Source organism: Parus major, chromosome 3 (genome assembly GCF_001522545.3).
Source record: "Parus major isolate Abel chromosome 3, Parus_major1.1, whole genome shotgun sequence".
NCBI classification, from domain to species: domain Eukaryota; kingdom Metazoa; phylum Chordata; class Aves; order Passeriformes; family Paridae; genus Parus; species Parus major.
This window is the reverse complement of record NC_031770.1, coordinates 7,409,550-7,431,335: the sequence shown is the minus strand read 5'-3', so window position 1 is coordinate 7,431,335 and position 21,786 is coordinate 7,409,550. Positions and strand designations below refer to the sequence as shown.

Genomic DNA, 21,786 nt, shown 5'->3' with positions numbered 1-21,786 from the left:
CTGAATTTGTTTTCTTTTAGAAAAGTTCATAGAATAAATAGAGTAGCAGCTCTGTTCCTATGGATGTTGGCTTTCTCAACAACAGTTTGTCTTCCAACCATTATGTAATATATGTTAATTTATCAAACTGAATTTGTATGGAAAAGAAAAATGCACATTCACAATAAGTATTCTCTTATTAACATATTATATTTAATAGAATTGCCTTGACATGTCTTGTGAGCTCTGTGCAGAGGGAAAGATACTATGAAAGTTTTAAGAGGGCTGATGTTGGCTATTCTTGTTTATCTTGACCAGTAATCACTCAATAAATGAAAATAGCATCTTTTCTTTAGAAGCCTGTTCAACTGTGGTTTTGATTTCTTGCACTAGATGTCACTGCAGATACAATAATCAGGTTCTTCTGCATGCTTAATTTGGATTTAATTCAAATATTTTAAAGGAAAATGATTTGCAATATCTTGAATTTCATTGCTGTTCACATTCACTGAAGTAAGTTTATGAGAATGCCAAAACATTGCCTTAGGAGCAAGTCCTGAAGAACCTGAGTAACTGTTCTGACAAAACCACTTCTGAACAACAATTCACAGTTGTAATGCACTGCAAAGTGATTATGTACATTAAGATTTATTGCAGTTGTTTTTCAGTGCATTTTTCAACCCTCTTTTTCAACTGACAGTATATCTAGAATGTTTGACAAATTTGGCTAAAGCTTTTAAAATATATTTATTTTCTTAAATTTGTATCCTTGATATTTTAGAGATGTAAGAAATCAGTTTCAGAGAGAGGCAGTATCTTTTATTTTATCAGGTAATACAGAAGAAGGCAAACAGGCTTTTGGACATAGAGGTCTTCAACCAGGCCACTTCTGCTAATTACTTTCAATGAATTTTGCAGTTGAAACACCAGTGGCAATGGTATGAAGTTCATATTTATAACTGCTTCTTTCAACATTTTTCCCTTGATTAATTACTTTTGTAGATTTATAATTGAGTTTCAGTGCATGAAAATTTAATAAATTTGTTCCGTTTTTTCCATCATTTTTAAGAAAGTTGCCTGATAACAAGGGAATGTTTACTGCTCTTGGTCCTTCTACATTATTTAACCACAGCTCCTGCCTTCTGAGCAGTGATGAGTAATATCAAGTTTAGCTCTCAGTTTTATTAGAATTTGTTTTCTTATACCTGGCCTTGTGCATTATGTATTTATTTCCCTAGTGTAGCAGTTGCTAGCAGTGGTTGTAGTTTATAACATCATCTATTCTGGTCAGAAGAATTCTCCTTTGGAATTTGAGTTTGGACAGAGATTATCCAAATATGATTGGTTTTACATTGAAGAGACATTGTTTTTTTCATACTACATGACTGAACAGATGCCACTATTAAGTGATGATTATTACTTTACCTAATAATCCTCTTTTCTTCAGTCTGGTAAGTATACCTAGGCTAATGCAAACCAAGAAGAAAGAAAAGAGAATGGAGAGAATTTTCTATAAAAGCAAACAGACAGGAACTTTTTAAGGGGTTATATGGTTTTTCTGAGATACAAATTGCTTTTTCTTCAGAGGAGCAGCTCTCATTGCTCTTCACTCACCAATTATTTTTTTCAGTGCTTTGTCCGTCTCAGCCTTGGCTTGCTGTTGTCAGAGCATGAAAAAAGTACTGAATTGGGAACTGGTACTACTCATCTACTGTAGCTCTTTTCCTAATAGAAGCAGTATTGAAAGGGTCCCAGCCACCTGAGGAATGCTGAGTGCAGCAGTCAAAAGTAGATTTCAAAAGGAATAATTGTCTGCTTTCAAGTCTTTCTGCCACCTGTGTTCATCTGATTAAGAAATCTCCTTTTTCTCTTGCAGATGCTATAGCTGCTTGTGATGCCTTTGTGGTGGGCTGACCACTTTTAACTTTCAGTTTCTGCTAGAAAGTTGTGATCAAGAGATGCCTAATGCTACTGATTGTTTCTTATTTCAATTTTAAACTGTTTTTCCTCTTGGAACCAGCTGGGCCATAAGAGAAGCACAACTGGGGACTACCATTTCTGAGCTCACCTACCACTGATTAAGCCAGGGTTGAATAGTTGAGTTGATAAGGCTGTGCATTTTAAAAGAGGCCCTCCAGTGTCTAGGAGTAACCACACTGCCAAATATTTCACTGCCCTCCTCCTTGCAAGTGAGGTCCTGCATTTGTAGATTATTCAGGCCATGCTTAGCTTTAATGCATTGCTAGAGCTTGTAGGCGGTTTTCAAATGAAAGGAGTCAGGCAGAATGGGTTGCTCTTGAAATCCTTTCTACAGCTCTGATGCCACTTGTTCAACAGTTCCTCCTGGGCATTTGTTCTGCTTTCCTATTAATTATCTTGTGCCAGGAAGGTGGTCTAAATTGAAATCAGTGGAAGCTCCTGAAAGAAAAAATATATGCTAAAAACTGTTTCTCCCAAAGGATCAGCAGAGAAGTATTAAGAGAGAGAGAGAGACAAAATGTGTATTTCTCTTTGGATTTGGCTATGGGAAGAGGAAGAAGCATTTCAACATCAGCATTTTAGATGACCCCCAAATTTATATCTGCCTCACAAATGAGCTGTTTCTAAAGACAATGTGATATGAAATGCTGGAACCATTTTATTCTGCTGGTGTTTTTAGCAGTATATTTAGGACTTTGTTGCTGTGTGATTTTGATACCTTTGTGTGCATGGTAGTGTTGTGTACCTGACTTTTCATCTTAAATGGCAGCTGGGCATTAGCCTTAATTCATACAGTCTTAAACACCAGTGTCAGCACAGACTGTGTCTGTTGCAACCAGTCAAGAATGTTCATCTAACTATGCATATTCCTTTGCCAAGTCTTCACTGTTGTGTTGCTAGTCCTGAAGTCTGTTTTTTCTCCTTGGTGCTTGTTGCTTGCTAGTATGCACAGTCCTTCTTCCTCAATTTCATTCAGTAGGATGGCTTACATGTTGATCCAGAGGAAGAAATTCACAGATTCAAAGAAATTTATTACTTTTGATTAATCTCTACAGAAGTAGAGATGAATATCTAGGTAAACAGTAACAGAACTCTAGATAAGTGAAACAATTCTCCCATTGCCCTAGAAACATGCAAACCCCAAAATAGCCTTTAAAATTAATAAATGTATTTGCTATGAGCCTAGGTTTTTTTTCTCTCTATAATTCCCTGTCTCATTTATCATCCAGCTTTAGCAACAAATGAGGTAGGAGTCCTGTAGCTAATAGTCTACTGCCTTCTCAATTCATTCCCAGAATAAAGTCTATGAAATGAATTATTTACAGGTCCTGTAGAAAATATGTTATAATGTAATTAAAGGCTGTTTTGTAATGCATATGGAAGAGGAGACGAATGAAAATAGCCTGTCTTCCAGCCAGGCCTTTTCCCCTTTTTAGCATCAGGATGAAGAATACTGAGGGTGGAGTTGCTGTCTCCGAGCTGGGAGGTACAATATCTCCTGCTTGGTAGCATCAGTAATGGCAAGAAAAGTCTTGTTCTGTGCCCTGAATGTCAGTGTTGCTATATGTAGGTTTAATTGCCCTTTGAGGCTAGTGTGTGCTCTGTGTGTTTGCACATAGGAGACTCTGAAGCCTCCTCCACTTGGGACAAACCAAATTTGCTCTGGGTGCCTTACTTCTTGAAACAACAATAGTTTTTCTTCAGGCCAGGCTAACGGGGACAGGAACCAGCCTGCAGCAGATGCTCCAGAATGGAAAACAGCAGCTTTGATGGTTTAAGTTTTATAAGCCACTGGAAAACAGGATTTTACAGGCTAGTGTCCAGAAAGCCAAAATAGGAACCTCTGCTTACAATTAGCCAAATCCTGCAGCTCTATTTGGGGGACTTTCCTCAGATGTCAGTAGTTCTGTCTGTATGAAGTGTGAGGTGCCATTTGGTGAAGTGGGAGCAGGCATTTCAGCTTAAGTTGGTTGTTGGAATTCTAGGAATGAGGGCCAAATTTCCTGAAAAATAACTTTGAAAGTGCCAAGGCTTCTGATGGAAATCCTTGAAGCACATTAAATGTAGAGGTGCTTTGGGGCACTACCACAATAGTGGGGTTTCCATGTATTAGTAGCCAGCTCTGTGTTGGCAATGAGCTCCTGACAATCTGTTCCAAGAGGGAAAGAGAAATAATGAAAAATGGAAAAGGTGAGCTGACCTCATGAGACTGAGAACTGCTCCTGTAATTTCCTTATTCTTTACAGGAATTGCATCATTAATTTTCCATCATTTTAGCTTCACTGTCTTAGCAGTTGCTCATTTAAGTGGTTTTACATTCTGCATCTGCCTTTTTGACTGGCCTTCGTTGCAGACAGCTATTGATGCTTCTCTGGGCTGATGCAGGAGCACCTGCATTTTCACAGTAAGCTGTTCACAACAAAACTGCAGTTTTCTGATCTTGCCTTTTGCTGACTCTTTAATTGGCTTTTCTTGCTTGATAAGGGTGCTACGATCTAATGCTCTGGAAAATGGGGGAAAAACTGCTTAGGAAGTTTCTGCAGTGGTGGTTTTCCTTGTGGTTTTGGATAGTAGAAGTTTCTTCATCTCAAAAGAATGAAGTGTCTTACTTCTACTAAACTTCTTGTTTTAAATGCACTGAAACCAATACAACCAACAGTATAGTGTTAATTCTTTGTTCCATTATCTAGGAGAAGACATAGTTTGTGCCTTATCCATATGCACAAGGAAATCAATATCCCCTTTCATAGTTGATGGCTATATAAATTATTGATTCACTGCTTATAAAAGAAGAACATTATTTTTAATTTTCAAAAATGTTATTTAAAGTCCCAGGATAGTCCCAAACATAACTTTGGCATGTGCACAAAAGATAAAGCATACCCATCCACTGATGGTGTGTTCCCTGTCTCCTCTTCTGTTTGCATTGTCTCCCAAATAGCATGTACTACTTTTGAGGCTAGTGATTCAAAATTTATTTTGCTATTCCAGAAGCCATACCCATGTCATAACGAAATAAAACATGGGATAGAAATTTGATATTGTACATGCAGCTTTACAAAAACCAAAAGCTTTTTAAACAGACACCCACTAAGAAGAGGAGCTGCTTCATTGATGCAATACAGAGCAAAAGAGATTTTCCTACTTTAATGTGTAGGCTGTCACTTCAGTGAGAATCTCAGACATTTCAGAGTTGTTTGCTTGGAACAGTGTGGACATGATTTTCTGAACCTGAGACAATATTCAAGCTCTCAGACGCTAACTATTCCCAAGGGAAAATCTTGGGAACCATTCTCACTCAAGGATTATTTGTGTGAATAAGGAATTACTTTCCCAAAACAAGGCACAGATGTTCTGAGCATGTTTTTCTCTCTTATCCCATCAATGGGATGAGAGGGGTGTTGTTCCTTTTACCAATCAGGGTGGCCTGGTCGGAGAAGGATATAAGGGTTGAGAAAACCCCGCAATAAAGGCTTTTTGGCCTCACAAAGTGGCTGCTGTGTGTCTGATTGTCTGGGGAGTCCTCAATACGTCATGTCCTTGTTTTAACCCAGGGATTTTCTTGTCAGTCACAATTAGACACAATTTTTTTTCAGCTGTTAGTTTTTTGTCTTATCTGATCTGTTTATGATAAGTAGTTTTAAGGGAGCCAGCCTATAGAAAAAGAATGGTGTTTATGTAACCAGTTTTCATCCAAAACACAGCAAGCTAAATACTCAGCTGTGCTTATTCCTTCACCTTTTAAGGAAATGTTACTAGTAAGCCCAAACCAGATTTCAATCTTCTCAAATATTTTTTTTACTCCTCTCCTATCTCTTGTTCCTCTTGTCCACACAGTAAATGTTCTTTCATACTTTGAAGTGAAATTTCCTGTTTCCCCTTTAGATTCTTTGAGCAATATTATGCATAGAGAAATCTTCTTCCATTTTCAACCACCTTATCAATAACTTCCCTAATGCTGTCATTTCTAGTGTTTCTTGACATCCATTTCTAGTATTTTCTTTTATTGGGAGATTACTGTATATATGCTAGTTTTCTGGAAAACTATTGATGAAGTGTCTTCTGGATGGCAATGCAGCCTTCAAAAGTAGGCAGTGTGTCTGTTCCATCTCTTTGGCCTTTGGTAGTTTAAGCCCTCAATGCAAGCATGAGAAGCTCTTGACCACAAAAATCAGATGTGTTACCTGATGTGCAACAAACCAATAATTAAACACTAGAGAGAGAGACACTGAACATTTATTTCTGAGTTGAACAGCCCTGGGTACCTGGTGGTATTCCACAAATCAAGCACACCAGCTGTTAGAACTTTTTACTATTTATGCATTTTTATACATTTTAACAAACAAAGGAATTAGTGTACCTTGGGTGCAAGTCACCTAGGTCTCTTATTAATTGGTATTCCCTCTTCTGTTGGTTAATGATTCTCTCACTTCCCATGTGAATTATTCTGCCTGATCAGGCTTTCTCTTCTTTTGGGTCTGTGGATTTCTAGGGTTGGTGGTTGTGATCTGCCCCTGCCAAAATAATCTTTTACCCAGTCAAAGCTGATTTCAGCACAGTTGGTGAGTTGGGTTTATTAGTTTCTTTCTTATCTTGGAATTTCTGCTGTATGTCCTTGTGACCCATAAATTCTGCATTCTCTGGGCCCACTATAAATGGAACTTCTTTCTTCCCAAGGTTTGTTAGCTTTCCCTTAGGTCTGAGATCACTGAAGCATGTCCAGCCCTAAACCTTAACTAGGCAATTTTACCAATGAGAACTTCGTTTTTCTAACACCTGGACATCACTTAGAGCTTGTTTGCTGCTCTCTGATTTAGGGGTTAAATCTCCCTTCTTGTTGATTAGGCTTGAAAGTGTAACAAAGATTGGACATCAAAGAACATACTTTCTTAAGAAAATTTTACACATTCCACATTTTGCAACACTCTGAACATATCTCTACTGCTTCCAGATAATTTTTTGACTCTTGTAGGTTTTTCCAGCTGGTCCATAGAAAGATTGCTTTATTATGCAGAATTTTTAGTTCTGCTACACTTATATATTTTTCCCTCTGAGTATGAAAATGTTACTGAGACATACTGAACACTGACAGTCTAATGTAACTTAATATCCTTCTCTTTCCACTACAATCTTCCTAGAAGGACAGAAATATCTTGTCAGCAGTGATTGACTCATCCAGTAAGAGTCTTGTTAAAGAGAGTGCTGATTTAGTTTTATTTTTTGGAGGGTAATGGGCTAGTGTTTCAGGTTATCCCTGTTTTAGGTACTGAAGTATCAGTGCTTGAAGGTATTTTAGGTGTCTAATTCCCATATGTTTTGAAGTGAATTTGGCTGTATGAATACTTTAAAAACACAAGGTTTAGACAGAATTCTATGGGGTACTTAATTTCTTTTTTCCCCAAGCACAACTTCCTTCTCTGTGAATCAGTCTCATTGTTTTGCAGGAACTTTTTCAGCAAAAGGCTTGTGGTTTCAGGCAGCTTCTGGCCTAGTAATAGTTCATCCATGAATATCAGCATTTCTATGTCTGGAGTTTTTGCCCTTTTGTAAATACAGAAAACATAATTAGGACTAATTAATCCACAACAGATGAGACAAGGACTAAATAATCTTCAAAATGTCAACTTCTGTAGAACTTTTTGTTAAATATTCATATTTAATTTCTTTCAAAATCCTGTTTTCAATATCTGGACAAACTGTTGCTGAAGGATTTGTTCTGAATGTGTTTAATTCAATTATCAGACTTTCTCTATGGTACATGTCTGTTAAAAAGTATCTTCCTGAACAGATGCTGCTCTAAACCCTTGATTGTCAAAGGTTGACAAGTTTATTTTTGTTTTCAACTGTTTTTCATTGCCCCTTGTTGTTTTTATTTTGTTGTTGTGTTCACAGAGCATAAGGAAACAAATCTGAGATGGATTCTATTTCAAAACATCAAGAAAAGTGTTTTAACTTTTTTGTTGCAATCCAAAGGTGCTCAGACCTTTGATTATCTGAAGAAGCATTTTGACACTATAAGGAGTGAAATTGGTTTTTTATCTGCTCTTGGAAGTTTCTTAGCATCTTCCATCATTTGCATTCCTCTGCTCAGGCTATAGTATCAGACTTACACTTTTGACTAGATAATGTCATGGCCAGCACAAGGATTTGACAAGGTGATGGGTGGAGCTCTGAGCAACCTGGTCTAGTTGAAGGTGTCCTGTGAGGGTCCCTTTCAACCCAAATGCTTCTATGATTCTATGATAGTAGGCCAAAAAAGCTGCTGAACATGACTCATGAAAAGAACATATTTTAATCTTCCAAAAAGCAATGATTTGTCTTTTTTCCATTCGAATGTGGAAATGTTTGTTTTCAAGAAGAATTTCTGGTCAAGGGAAGCAATTCAAAATCCCATCTTCCAGGCATCATACAAAGTTTGATTGCTCTAAGGACCAAGATAAGCTATCCAAAAACTAAAATTCAGTCAGGATACTGGATTGTGCATTATGTTTTGCATGAAGAAATGGCATGTCCATAGTTGTCTGGATTGTTTGCCTTTTGTTTATTTCTTTGCTTGTCTGTGTTTTGTGTGTGTGGTTTTTGTGTTTGATTTCTTTTTCCCCCAGTGGGATCCTCCTGTTATTTGTGCTTCTGCAGCTTCTGTGGTGACAGCTTTCTGATGAGAACTGAGCAAACCAGACTTTGAAATACTGATTTGCCAATTGATCTTCAGAATTTGTTAATTTACTAGTTATGTGCTGCAGGGATACTCTGCATTTTGGGGAAAACAGTAAATCTTACACTCAGTCAGACTGTCAGATAACCAAGAGTTATCTGTGTGAAAGAAGAGAAGCAAATAGTTTCAGGTTTCTGGTGTTCATTTGACTTGTTAATTGGCCCTTAAAAAAAAGCACAGATCCATTTGTGTTGCATATCCCAACATTGCAAGGAAACCTTTTTCCATTGAGAAGTGCAATATATATGAGATAATGTGGTAAGTATTAAGCCACTCTTTAGAGCAGCTGAAATGTATATGTTTGAAGTGCCCAGCTGGATTGCAATAGTCTGCCTCTGTTAACAGTCTTTAATTATGTGATCACCTTGCTGTCTCTTATTATTTCTTTCTCTGGTTTCAGTCAGTGGAGAGATGGCAGCAAAATCCAACGTGGACTTGAGTAAGGAAGGAAGGAGACCATGGTCTGATTGACCTTGATGGATTCCAGAGTTACAATCATATGTAGGGAACATAAGAGAAAAGCAAAGGAGGATTTTAAGGTTAAGATTCTATTAACCCATGGAAATTGTATCTTACAGTATCCCTAAGCCAGGGAAATTTTAGAGGGTTTCCTCTTGAGGAATTTTCATTTGGCCATTTTCCTTTAAAGTTGTTAGTCTCCTAAGACCTAAATTGATTAGCTGAATTTAAACAGTCATTAATACTCTTAATTGAAATATGCCTATACTCTTAATTGAAATATGCCTGGGAGAGAATTTGGTTATATTTGGTTTTTATGTTTAAATCTCTGTAGTTTTGTCTAAGTATAAGCTGCTTTACACAGTAAATCTGAAAGTTTTCACTATTAATAAAATAACATATTTAAAAGTTTAATGCCATAGATTGCTTTTGGTAAAGCAATATCAAAGTTTTTCCTGGTTTCAACAAGTAGCTTTTGTTTACCAGTGCTCTTGTTGGTCTTTATATGCCTGTCACTTTGTTTTCATTAGGAAAGGATGTGTTGTACATGTTAAATTCAAGGTTACTTCTGTGTCCCCTAGTCCTTTTCGGCAGCATTTTTGAAAGAGATTTTTCGTGTGCTTCTGATAGTTTATGATATTGAAGCATTTAAATGAATATTTCAGACATCTAATCTGCTTTTTGTTCAAATTGTTAGATTTAGACCCATTGTAAGGTCATCTTTAACTTCTGAAATAATGAAACTTGATGTCATGTATGCTTCAAAGGCTTAGGAACGAAAGAGGGGATTTGCTCTCCATTTGTTATGGCTGGTGATATTCATTTGCCAGTCTTTATAAGCCATTAAAAAGTGCTCTATTTTGCACCATATCAGTGCATGAATCCTTTATTTTGGAGTAATTTAGGTAGTGGAATGAATCATCTCCAGTAGATCTATAGTTTTGAGGTGCTGTAGTACCTGTCACTGAGAATTCAGGTGAGAGACAAGGCTGCCATAATACACAGCATTTGCACACTCGTGTTTTCAAATCTCAGTAAAGTTTTAAAAATAATATAAAGCTTTTCCACTGAAGAAATAAAACTTGCTTCATTTCTTACAGTATATAAATACAACAAATGCCATACCTCCTCTGGAGAACACTAATTCCTCTTTTATTAGTTTATATTAGCTAACAAAAAGAATTTCCCTGAAGGTTTTTGCCAGAATGCAAAAAAGGTGACAGCTATCCAAGTTAAGGTTCAGATCAGTTAGCAAAATGCAATTGTCTGTGGTTGTTTCTTGAACATTGGGTAGATTGCTTTGCATTTTTTCCCTAAAAGTACAGCAGGTTTGCATCTTTCAAGGAAGCTTTACTTTCTGTTAGTAGTTGGCAAAGCTGTGCTAATTCCTTTTCATTGACTAAATTTAAAAAATACTCAAATGTGGCAAAACTGCAATCTGCCAAGAATGCCATAATGTATTGTAGTTTAGATTACATAGTACAGTGCAAGAGATTCATCCCTTCTGAATTTTTCTATTTCATTTCTGCTGAACATACCAAAAAAAGTGATGGGAACTTTACCCTTCAGTCAATATTTGGGATGTCTGTCTTGGCTATGAAATATTATTTCAGTATTCTTGTTTTTTATTAGATATGATAATTCTTTTGACATTTATATTAGGAACTGGTGCCAGATTGAAGATATCTCAGTAAAGGTTGCTTTTATTTAATTTATTTTTAAGGAACACTTCCCTTTGATTCATATGGTACCTATTTCCTGACTATATTTCTGGATTTATACTCTTATCATCTTGTCCTTTCCCCTTATTTTGTGTTTATCCTCTTTTTCAACCTACCTTTTTAAAGGCTGCTGTGATCTTCTTTGGCATCTGTATGTGTGATTCATTATTGTGTATAATTGAAATTGAAGCCATTGTATTGCAATTAGAGTTGAAGCATTTGGTGTCCTCTTAAGTTGTCCTTTAAAGAAGTTTAATTACTGTACTGGGCTGTTTCAAGTTAGAATGACTTGTTCATTTTAATTTCATTATTGAAATTGTGAAATGAACTGTAGTTCCATTACATGTAATATAAGGATGTGGGCATTTCCTGTGTATCTTCTGTCTTTCAATCATTTTACTAGAAATTATTCAATTTAGAGAATTCAAGCCAATTGACAGTATACTATGTATAATTATACAGTTTTTCTATCTGTATTTTATATGCTTATCTTGTATAGTATTAATGATAGAATTGGAGTATATTTTAAGATGAGATCTATTTCACTGGAATTAGAATAAAGGGAAGACGTTTTCATAAGAAAAGTTCTGTTTCCCCAACTGAGTTTACCTGCTTTACAAAAGTATAGTATCAAAAATCCTAGTCACTTTATGATGGACAGCCAATTGCTAATGCCATTTGTGCCAGCTTAACACACCAATTATTTTGTGCTTTGGGTACACAAAACCAAACTGATAGTTTTTAAAGGGCACTTTATCCTGTCTTTTTTTAACATCCTCAAATGTTTGCCTTGACATCAACTGGAATATATTTTTTATGATTTCTGACCTTTTAATAGGCCTTGAATTTGCATTAAAAGTATCTCATAAGTGACAACTTGTATTTTCTTTTACTGACCTAGTAAAACCTAGCACATAATGTCTGGGAAAGAAGGTATGGTATTATACCTTCATCTGTTTCCAGAAAAGTAATTAAAACTTTGTTCCCAGAATTAAACAAATAAAAAATAACTTGCTAAAATATACACTGTGGAATTAAGCATTTAAAGCGAAATGCAAATATTAAATTCAGAACTGTTGCTCTAGATTATGGTTGTTATGCTTAAGTGAGTTGTGGAAGGACTCAAAAATTTGAGTGATACTGCCTTCTGAACAGCTTATATTTGCTGGACTAGTGAAGAAAATTTAATTTGCTTTTCTTGAGAAGACTTTTTTGAAATGGTGTCTTTTATTCTGCCATGTCTTTCAAAATTACAGTCATAACTCCCTGTAAATCTCTTGGGTTTTAAATAGTAATTTCCTATTTCATGAATATTTGTCATGTTGTCTGTAGTCTGTGACTTTTTCTTGAGCTGGCTGATCCTGGTTTGTTCAGCATGTGCTGGATTTAGGTCTGTTTAGCAGTGATCCCTGCTACAAACAGCATGGGACTGGTTCTCACTTTGGTGGATGTTGGTGGAGCATTTGACCCTGGGATGTATAGGAAACTATTTTCTTATTTATTTAGTGTGGAAGTGAGGGTTTAAATATAATAAAATAAAAGGATTTAAATATCATAAAAATGCTTTTACAAAGGATGTGATGGAAGCAGTGGTACTGGAAGGAGAGGGAAGTTTGTAGTTGTGGGGGCTTTGTGGAGGTGTTCGTGGAGCACGTTTTTGGGCTTAATCACATTTAATGGTTTCTTTAAATGTGTTAACTGGTGAAGTTTGCTGGTCTTAAAGCTAATTTTTCCAGCAGAGCATCAGAGAGGATTGGGTGAGTCTAAGGATAACAGAAGAGTGGTTGATGGTAAATAGTATACAATGTGTAGAACTTAATACACTGTGGAGGAGGAGGAGGAGGATGGCACGAGACTTTACTGTCACAAGATGGTCCATCCACATGAAAGACACACAAATCTGGGAGGATCAGATAGATATTGTGTGCAGTGAGTGGAAAAGAGGAGTGTACATGGTACTGGTAAAGTTGTATACACACTGGGAACACAGCATGGAAGCTGGCAAGGAAGAAGACCTTGAAAAAGGATGTGCTGGTATATGGTGAGCCTGGTCATCTCCTGGGGGGAATTGCTCAGAGTTTGGCATAGTATAACCACAGTAAGGAGAACTGATAGCACTGCTGCCAGTATCAATGAATAAAGGCTGGAGAAGGAAAATTATTATTTCATCTGAGTGTCTATAGTGGTGCAAAGTGTATGAGTGTAAACTGGCTGCTACCAAGTTCAGACCAAATATTTGAAATAATTTTGCATTACATAATGGATGAGAGCTTGAGTGTAATCTATAAAATTACTTGTTATGGTGTTTGGGCACAGCACTTGTGACACAGAAGGTCACTTTTCAGCTGTTTCTCCTCAGGCAGGAGAAATGATGCTGGCATTTCAAGCAGAGGTAAAATTCCTCAAGTTTTCCTTTAATTACAGAACCAATCAAATCAGCTTTCTTGTGTTTTGTGGGGCTTACTGGCAGCTTTAGTAATTTTTTTGCTGTGCTTGCTTCTTAGTACTGTGAGTGCAACTTTAGTAGTTATATTATAAATATAATAATAATCATGCAATGCAGTTGAAAATTCAGAAGAGTAGTCAATCTGTTTATGTAGCATTTTGAGAAGAATTATGTCTAGAATTATTCAGGTAATTTATAATTTATTTATTAAACAGAAACAGAGGTCTGTCTGCAGTATATTCCTCTTATATCCTGTTATTTTTAATCCACTCAAAGCCTGCACTAGGACTATACCACGCAAATGGTGGGTATAAGCTCCATGTAGGTGAGTTGTGGTTTATTCAGCTGTACTCAATTTTGGAGTATAAAATAGGGCAAGCAGATAGCAATCCTTCTCCAGAAAACTCTCCATGTTTTCTGTCTGTGATTCTTGAAGGTAGGGAACCCCAGGCAATGGATACTTTGAGCCTTTGTCCACAAGTACCTCTTTTCCTTTTCTTACCTTCTTTACAGGTAATTTCTTGCAGCCATGTAAATTATTGGTGTCCGTGGTGTCCTTGTATTTAGAACAAGGGGTTGCTTTTTTGCTTTGAACTCCTGATAATAAATTTTCTTTTCTACTTCTCCATATAAGAAGCATCAAGTGAGCACTGCTTGTTTGGGAATTTCCCCCATGGGTTTTTTGCAGTTCTGCCCACACTTTTATCTCATTTTTTCTTTTTGTGGAAGGGTTAACTCTGGAAACTCAAACAGTGTAGCTCTCTTAGTGCACACATGTATGAACCGGGTTTGCCTATATTGCCATATATTCCTTGTTGTAATCCAGCAGTACAGCCCTCAGCTTCCTGTGTTTGTCCAGAACCTCTGTAAAGGAACTGTGATTTTAAGTCACTAATCTTCTGTAGTCCTGTGATGGTGAATATAAAAATTTCTGACTTCAGCAAGAGAAGTTTTGGATTTTCACCCATGCTGATTATGGCATGACCAGCTGAGGCTGCTTCACCCTATTTCCTCTCTCTGTTTATGCAGTCTCTTTAATGCCACATATCTGCTGGGTTTGGAAATCAACTTTTTCAGGAACATTTGAATTCTGAACACTGTGGAATATTTTTTTCTCTAGGTGTGGAACATTTGTTTCCAGTGATTTAAAGGAAATGCTAAGTATATTGAATACATAGTTGGAGTAAAACCAATTAAGAATTAAGAACTTTGCTTGTGTGCAGATTAGGTCTGTACATTTTACAGAGGACTTAATGTTAGTACCAGGCCAGTGAGTATAGTCAGACATTTTTGTGAATTTGGGATATAATAGTGTTTTCAATAAAATTAAATGCATCCAAAGTACCTGTTAGCATAAGAATTTTCTCATATATCATCTGGTTAAATATTAATCCCAAGACCTTTGCCATTGCACATTTTTTCACATATTTTTTAAAATTTGGTATAATGTGGGTTTTTTTCATAATTTAAATGTAGAAATCTGAACATCATGCTGGCTAAGTAAATTGTCATGTTTTACTGAAAGTGTCTGTACAGTGTATTCTCAGGACTGTGTGCCAACAGCTGTCTGTTCAATATTTAAATAAAGGAATTGTATTTTTTTTGTATTGGAAAGCATGACAAAAATTGAACTCTCCTGCGAGGTTCTGTTCACTGCAGTGCACTAAATACATGCACTCTTTAATATATGCTGGGACAATAGCAGCATAATGTTTTCCTCTACTATTAGATTGGCAAAGGAATGTTAGAAATGCCTTTTGGACCTACTTTCTTTTTTAATTGAATTCAATATTTTGTTGGCCAAATGAAGTAGAGCTGTGTGTTTCTAGTTTTGTGTGTGCATTTGAAGAGATCTACTTCAAGATATCCTGTGTGTCAGAGCAGTGGTCTTTATAATGGATAGTTGTATGTGATGATGGTGAACTTTTCAGCTCAAGTGAGTACTTTAGTCATAGATTTGTTCTTAAACTACCAGATCATATCTCAGTTTAGAGGTGCCATTGTATCAGTTAATACAGTAAACTTTAATACATCAGTACAGAAGAAATGAGATTTCACAAAAGATTTTATATCTCTCTCTATAAATGTAAATGAATTTACTGTATCAAGATATTTCTGACAGCTGAGTCAGAGCTGAAGTCAAGGTGAGGAGAATTTAAATATACAATGTGATCCCTTTATTTTAGCTTTGACTTAAAGATGTGATTTTTGTATACTGTCTCAGAATTACTAAGTTTCTACTCTTCAAGTGAGTCCATTTGATCTAGCAGCTCCCAAAGAAGAAAAGCTTTTTCTGCTCTTAGAAAGTAGCCACTTGTACCAGCCAGAGTGCTCCTTTGTGGATAAGACTTGGATTGCTTTATTTTGCACAACTTGTGAATGCATCTTAAATACTGAAGGAGTATGTGTAGACTTTTGTGTTCAAGGATAATTCAAGCTAAGAAGCGTGTGGGTACATTCAGCTTTCTTCAACTGCATCTTGAGGTTTTCATAAATTTACTGAATTAGTAATTTTTAATAGGGACAGTGACCTTTCATGCCCTTGTCATTTGAGTTACGGATTCTCCACTTAAAATTATGTAGCACAAATGAAAGTGAATCAAATAGTGGATTAAACCTAATAATTTCTCTGCCTTGTAATAGCTTAGAGACTTTCAATTTATTTCAAAAGATGTCTGTCCCTCTTCAGAAACATTCTTCCTATGCTGTTGAGGATGAAAGAGGGGCAGTTTGATTACTTCTTTTTGGACTTTTTCTTTTCCTTCTCTCACTGTTAAAGAACAGAGTAATAAAGATTTGTTGTTGGTGATGTTTCTGTGATTTCATTTTGGGGCAAGAGTGCACAGTTTGGCATTTGGAGGATTCCTGCAGAAGCTTATGAATTTGGAATTAAATTTTAAGCCAAGCATTTAAATTCAGGAGTTACTCCAGGTATCTGATTAAGATTCAGGTTGTTTTAGTAAACTGTATCTGAAGATAAAAGCTTATTTTCAGCCTGTATTAACCTAAAAAATATTATAGTTAATCACAGCTACTGTCTGCTGCATTTCTTATAAAATTTCCATTAACAGGATGCATTCTGTGTGTTAATGGTAGTTGTTTACAAAATATAACTCTAGAAATTAATTTCTGTTCTTTAATTTTAGATCTGAATAAAAAAGCAATCCATCTGTTTTAAATCACAGTTATACATGATTAATTTCTTATTATAGTAAGAATGTGTTGAATATTGAAAGTCTGGGAAATAAAGAATTATAGTGTTTCTTTATTCTTAATTATTTGTGAGCTGTTTTTCTCACACAGTGATAATTTTTTTGTCTCCTGGGATATTTATTTTTTTCCTCTGTCAGGGATGCTGGCAAATGCTTTGTTGTGCTGTGGAAAAAATATTCAGCTTTTAATATTTTATCAATTTCACTGGGCCAAAGGTGCTAACAGTAACCAGTCACCAGTCCTCAGGGTCTTGTCTTCATCCTTGTCATATGGGAACATTATAAATTATGTATAACAGTAGATGCTACTCAGTAAATATCTAATATGTGATAGGTATTTTAGACTGAAATTACTTTTCCTCTTGGAACAATTAATTAAGCTGTATATTTTAGTTTTATCCTGTGACTCTTTCATAATATGAACGAGTATCTGGCTGCATTGTGAATGTCTGAGCTGCACGTGAATTACAGTTTATTTTTTTATTTCTGAATGCTGGAGAACTTTTTAATTCATCTATGACCAGAGCAACATTTCCCAGTTTTGTTTTGCAGAGTCTTATATGATGTGTCATCATCTCATCTTGCCCAGATGTATCCATACTTGGAATTTTTAGACAGTATCAATATTGACAATGCTTTTTTTCTACATTCAGAATACATTCTGCATTTCATGAGGAAAATGAGATTATACATCTGCTTTCTTCTTTAGACTTGCAAGTTGCTGTACTTGGGAAAATACATATAGCAATCTACGTGTTGTTTGTTCTTACAAACAGTGTGGTGTCTTTTTGGCTCTGTAGAAGACATTTGATGGCTTGGAAAAGGAGCAGTCATGAAGCTGTCAGAAAACTTTTTTTTCATTTTTATTAGCACCTGGAGAAAAGTGTGTTCCTTGTAATACACAGGAATACTTTCTGACTTTGCCTCTGCTTCATGGATTTTCGAGGCTTAGCTCTTTTACACAGAAAAACACGTTAGTCTTGAAAGACTAACTTGTGTGTGTGTGTCTGTGTGCGCGTGCAAATTCACAGTCTCTATTGTTGTTATCTTCCAGGCCTAGAATCCAATAGGATTCTGTTTCTTGAAACTTGAAAATTGAATTTTTTAAATACTAAAACTTATTTCAAAGGTATAATTATTTTTTTATTTATTGCATAGACTGTTGTGTACTACACCATACATTACTTTGTGCAAGGCTGAAATCTCCCACTTGAAGGCCTGCTGATTAATCCTTCAGCCTGTGGATGGATGTACAATGTGGCCCAAAGGAATTTTGAAGAATTTAAACTATGTGCTGTGAATATTTCTTAGATTTATTTACTACTGGCAATGCTTTTCTTACATTGCATGGTATTTCAACTACTTGGGTTTACTGAATTGTCAGGAGTCTGGGGTTTTTAATTGTGCAAGGTTAAGCTTCTTTAAAGGACTACTGAAAAGTTTTCAGTTTTCTGTTCTTTAGCTGTAGTAAATGCTGAGGAGTTTGAAATTCTCCATACCATTGTGAAAGGTGGCACACAGCTTGCTTTCAGACAATGTTGCTTTGTTACACTCTTGATTGATGTTCCTTCTCTGGTGTAATTCAGCTGTTTGTCTGGTTTCCTTCAAATAACACCTTCACAGATTTCCTCAACAGGAAGCTTGGAATGCTTAACAAAAGTAAAGAAGTTACATTTAAAATGTAAAATCAAAAAATACTAAAAAATTTCTCTTTCTTTTGTGTGATATTACAGAGAAGAAGTTACATTAAATGTGGTTTAGTAAGAGAAGGAAGAGGGGTATTGCTTGCACATCCTAATAAATAGACTTTTGTCCTTTTTAGGAGCAAACTTTGGCTCTGAGGAAAGAAGGGATAGGTGTTGTGTTAGATTCTGAACTGCCTCATCTCATTGGCATTGATGATGATCTTCTCAGTACTGGTATCATCTTGTACCACTTGAAGGTAAATAGACATCTGTGTTTCCACAGCCTTTTTATGCCTTGTGATTTTTTTCAGTAGAAAAATTACAGTATTGATTTGCTATCTATATATAGTGCTGATTATTACTATGGTAAGAAAAGCTCTTTATGCTTCTGTTGTAGTAAGAAAAACTCTTAAAAGGCTGGAAATTAAGAAATTAATATACCTGTTTAGGTTTATCCTGAGTGTCAACTGGTTAGCCAGATAGAGATGTTTCATATTTTTATCTGTGTGTATTGGTTTGTTATTCATGTAGTTATAAAGCTTGACCTTAAAATCTAAATCTAGATTGTCTCAAAACTACAAAGGTGGTTCTGCACTGGAAAGTTGAAACTTGAATTTGCTGATAATATTGTAAAATAAAGACCATGATAGCATTCTGAAAATGCTAAATGATTCCTTTTTTTCATGTATGTTTAAATAAATATTTCATTCAGGTTACCCTGAGAAAGTAGAAGGATAAATTACATTCTTGTGGGGGAGATAAGGAGATTCCAACTGGAAATAATGTGTTTTTCTCTCTTAATTAGGAGGGCCAAACATATGTTGGCCGAGAAGATGCTATAACAGAACAGGATATTGGTATGGAATTTGGCATTTTTATATTCTTTCTTCTTCCAGTATCCTAATATGTGAACTAAGATTCATATGTTTTTTTTTCCTGTTTTCAGTTAATTTTTCTGTGTTTTGCATATTTTAATTTTTAGAAAATCTGAAAGCGGAATTGCATGGGATTTGCTTCAAAGAGCACGACTTCTAACATAGCTTGCAGTCTTTAAGTATATTCATATGCTTGTTACCAATTTATTTCTTGCTTCTCTTGAAATAGCATCCTGTAAAAATACTGTCCTTTTTCATATAGCACCTTTTACAATTACTCCAAAATAATTCTCTTAACCTTTATATGATGATAGTACTGTTATGCTATACTATTATACCTAAGATATATACCTCAGAACTTTAGATTTGAGTTTAAAAAAATCCCGAAAATTGGTAAAAATCTACTGATAGGTTTTCCTATTAGGTTTCCTATTGGTTTTCCTATTGATTTCTTACCAACACAACTAACTGCCAGATATGGACTGTCATGTCACATGAGTTTTGCAGAAGTTCCTGGAAGACAGTTTCATTAAGTAAACTGCATCCTTTAATTATTGGGTGAGAATTTGAGAGTCTAATAACTTAGTTTGGTATGTCATGGGTCAAATGTTGCCTGGATTTAAATTACTCTAATAAATGCCATGAAACTACCAAACTTGTGATGCTTTGTGTTATTAAACAGTACACATAATCACACATTACTTGAAGAAAAAATGGAAAGTAGCATAGCTGATTGATAAAAGCCTTGAATGTCTTAGGACATAAGAACTTTATTTCAGCCATACTTTTGTCTACAGTGGCGTCTTATATTCTGTCTTTTCAGATTTAACCATGGTTGCCTTAAGGTTTAGAAGTTTTCATTAATTCCTTGTGAAACTGGTCAAAGGATCTCTCTCTACAAATATGTGAATAGCATGGAAATAAAGGCCATTACACAAAAAAAAAAATGCAAAACCATCCCAGCACGCTTCTTTCCACTAGAATGAAACAATAAATATTTAAGGCATACGGATGTGATAAAGGAAGGAAGAAAACATTGTCCAGAATAAAGAGAAAATATACTCTCCAATATGTAGTGCAATGCGTTCTTAAATTATTATTAGTATATTAATCTTACTAATTGTGAGGAGTCTAATTATGTTACCTTATTTTTTTGTGTTTAGTTCTTCATGGCCTTGATCTTGAAAGTGAGCATTGCATCTTTGAAAATCTCAATGGTACTGTGAACCTGGTCCCACTGAATGGAGCGCAGTGTTCTGTGAATGGTATTCAGATTACAGAACCCACCCACCTCAACCAAGGTATTACCTAGCCTAATGCCATTTTTCAGGCAGCCTCTTTGTTTCTTCCTGGCAACATCACTGAAAAAAATCTGTGGGTATATAAAGGGATTATTGCTTAATTAGTTTTTTGTGTCTTCTCAACTACAATCCAAAACCACCAGGAAAATCCCATGGTGCTTTTGTTGTCGAAGAATTACCATGTGGTGAAAAGAGAATTCTTTATTAATTTGAACCACTTATGTCTTGATATGAAAGACACTTGTCTGCCAAGGGAGGCAGGACCCTCCCTTGAAATGGAAAATATGATCCCCTTCCCTCTGAATTATAATAACTTGACATAAAGGGGCTTTCAGGCACAGGAATAACAGTTCTTTACCTGAATGTGTTTGTGTAACAAGGCAAACAAACAGCAGCAATGCTAACAACAACAAACAAGAACAGAAAGTCCAGTGAAGTCTCTGCCCGCTCTTCAGGCGCTTTCCCCTGGCTGCAGTTCCGCTCGCAGCCGCCAGGGGCGCTGGTGGCTCCCGGCCGGGCAGGGCGGGTGCGATGGTTCCCCCGCGCCGCCAGGGGGCGCTGTGCCGCCAGCTCGGCCGCGTTCCCTCACACGGGAATGGCGGGAGGGCCGGGTGGCAAAAATGGGCAGCAGCAGCAGGAACCTGGGAGCTGGGACAGCAGGGTGGGCTCACCTGGGGTAACGAGCAAGAGGTAACAGAAACTCCGCAGCTGTAGCAGGGGCTGTGGAGTGTCCTGGCGGGCAGGGGGTGATTAGAGTGCAGTGAAAGCCCGAGGCAGCGGCAGAAAGCAGTGGATCTGGCGGTGGCAGTCACGCTCCTCTGCCGCGCGTACCCGGAAAGATGCCCTTTCTCATAAGGGGTTTGGAGTCCCGGTCTTTTCCCCTGGGGCACCCCAAAGAGTTGGCAAGGGTCCTTTTCAAGTAAGGCAGGGTGCCAATAACGTCCAAGTTCAATGGCTGCTCTCAGGAGCAAAGGCTCACCCTCAGCAGGAGAAACCAGGCACGGCTGGGCTCCAGCAACAGCAGCAAAGCCTAACAGAAGAAGAATGCAGTGTTAAACAAATGGAGTCTTGCATCCTTTCTGAACTCTTAACAAATGCTTCTATAAAGGTTGCTTGCAGAAAGCAAGGAATTTTGGTGTAGAGAGATGTCAATGACTCACTATTTTTTAGTGCCTATTTCTTCATGCAAAATGAGAGGCATATGTCCTTGTTTCTATTACAGATGGGAAATAGAAAAAAAAAAAAGCCCAGCCCCCTTGGTCTTAGGTTTGAGTAAATCTAATGCATAAATTGTTAACAAGACAAACATTGACATTAATAGCAAATAACACTGTAAATAATAAAAATTGGGTTGTGATGAATCATCTTTTCTTTATCCTGCTGTATTTCAAAGGCAGAAAATGTTCAGTGTGC

At 36.4% G+C, this 21,786-nt stretch overlaps 1 protein-coding gene across 4 annotated transcripts in view; it reads left to right on the top strand.

Annotated features, from left to right (window-relative positions):
- Window positions 1–21,786, top strand: part of KIF16B (kinesin family member 16B) — a 137,520-nt gene that overhangs the window by 41,840 nt on the left and 73,894 nt on the right. For all 4 annotated transcript variants that reach the window (XM_015620839.3, XM_015620838.3, XM_015620843.3 and 1 more), the window contains exons 13-15: window positions 18,335–18,454; window positions 19,003–19,054; window positions 20,236–20,373. In XM_015620839.3, the coding sequence (XP_015476325.1) occupies window positions 18,335–18,454; window positions 19,003–19,054; window positions 20,236–20,373 (310 nt within the window). The remainder of the gene's footprint in view (window positions 1–18,334; window positions 18,455–19,002; window positions 19,055–20,235; window positions 20,374–21,786) is intronic.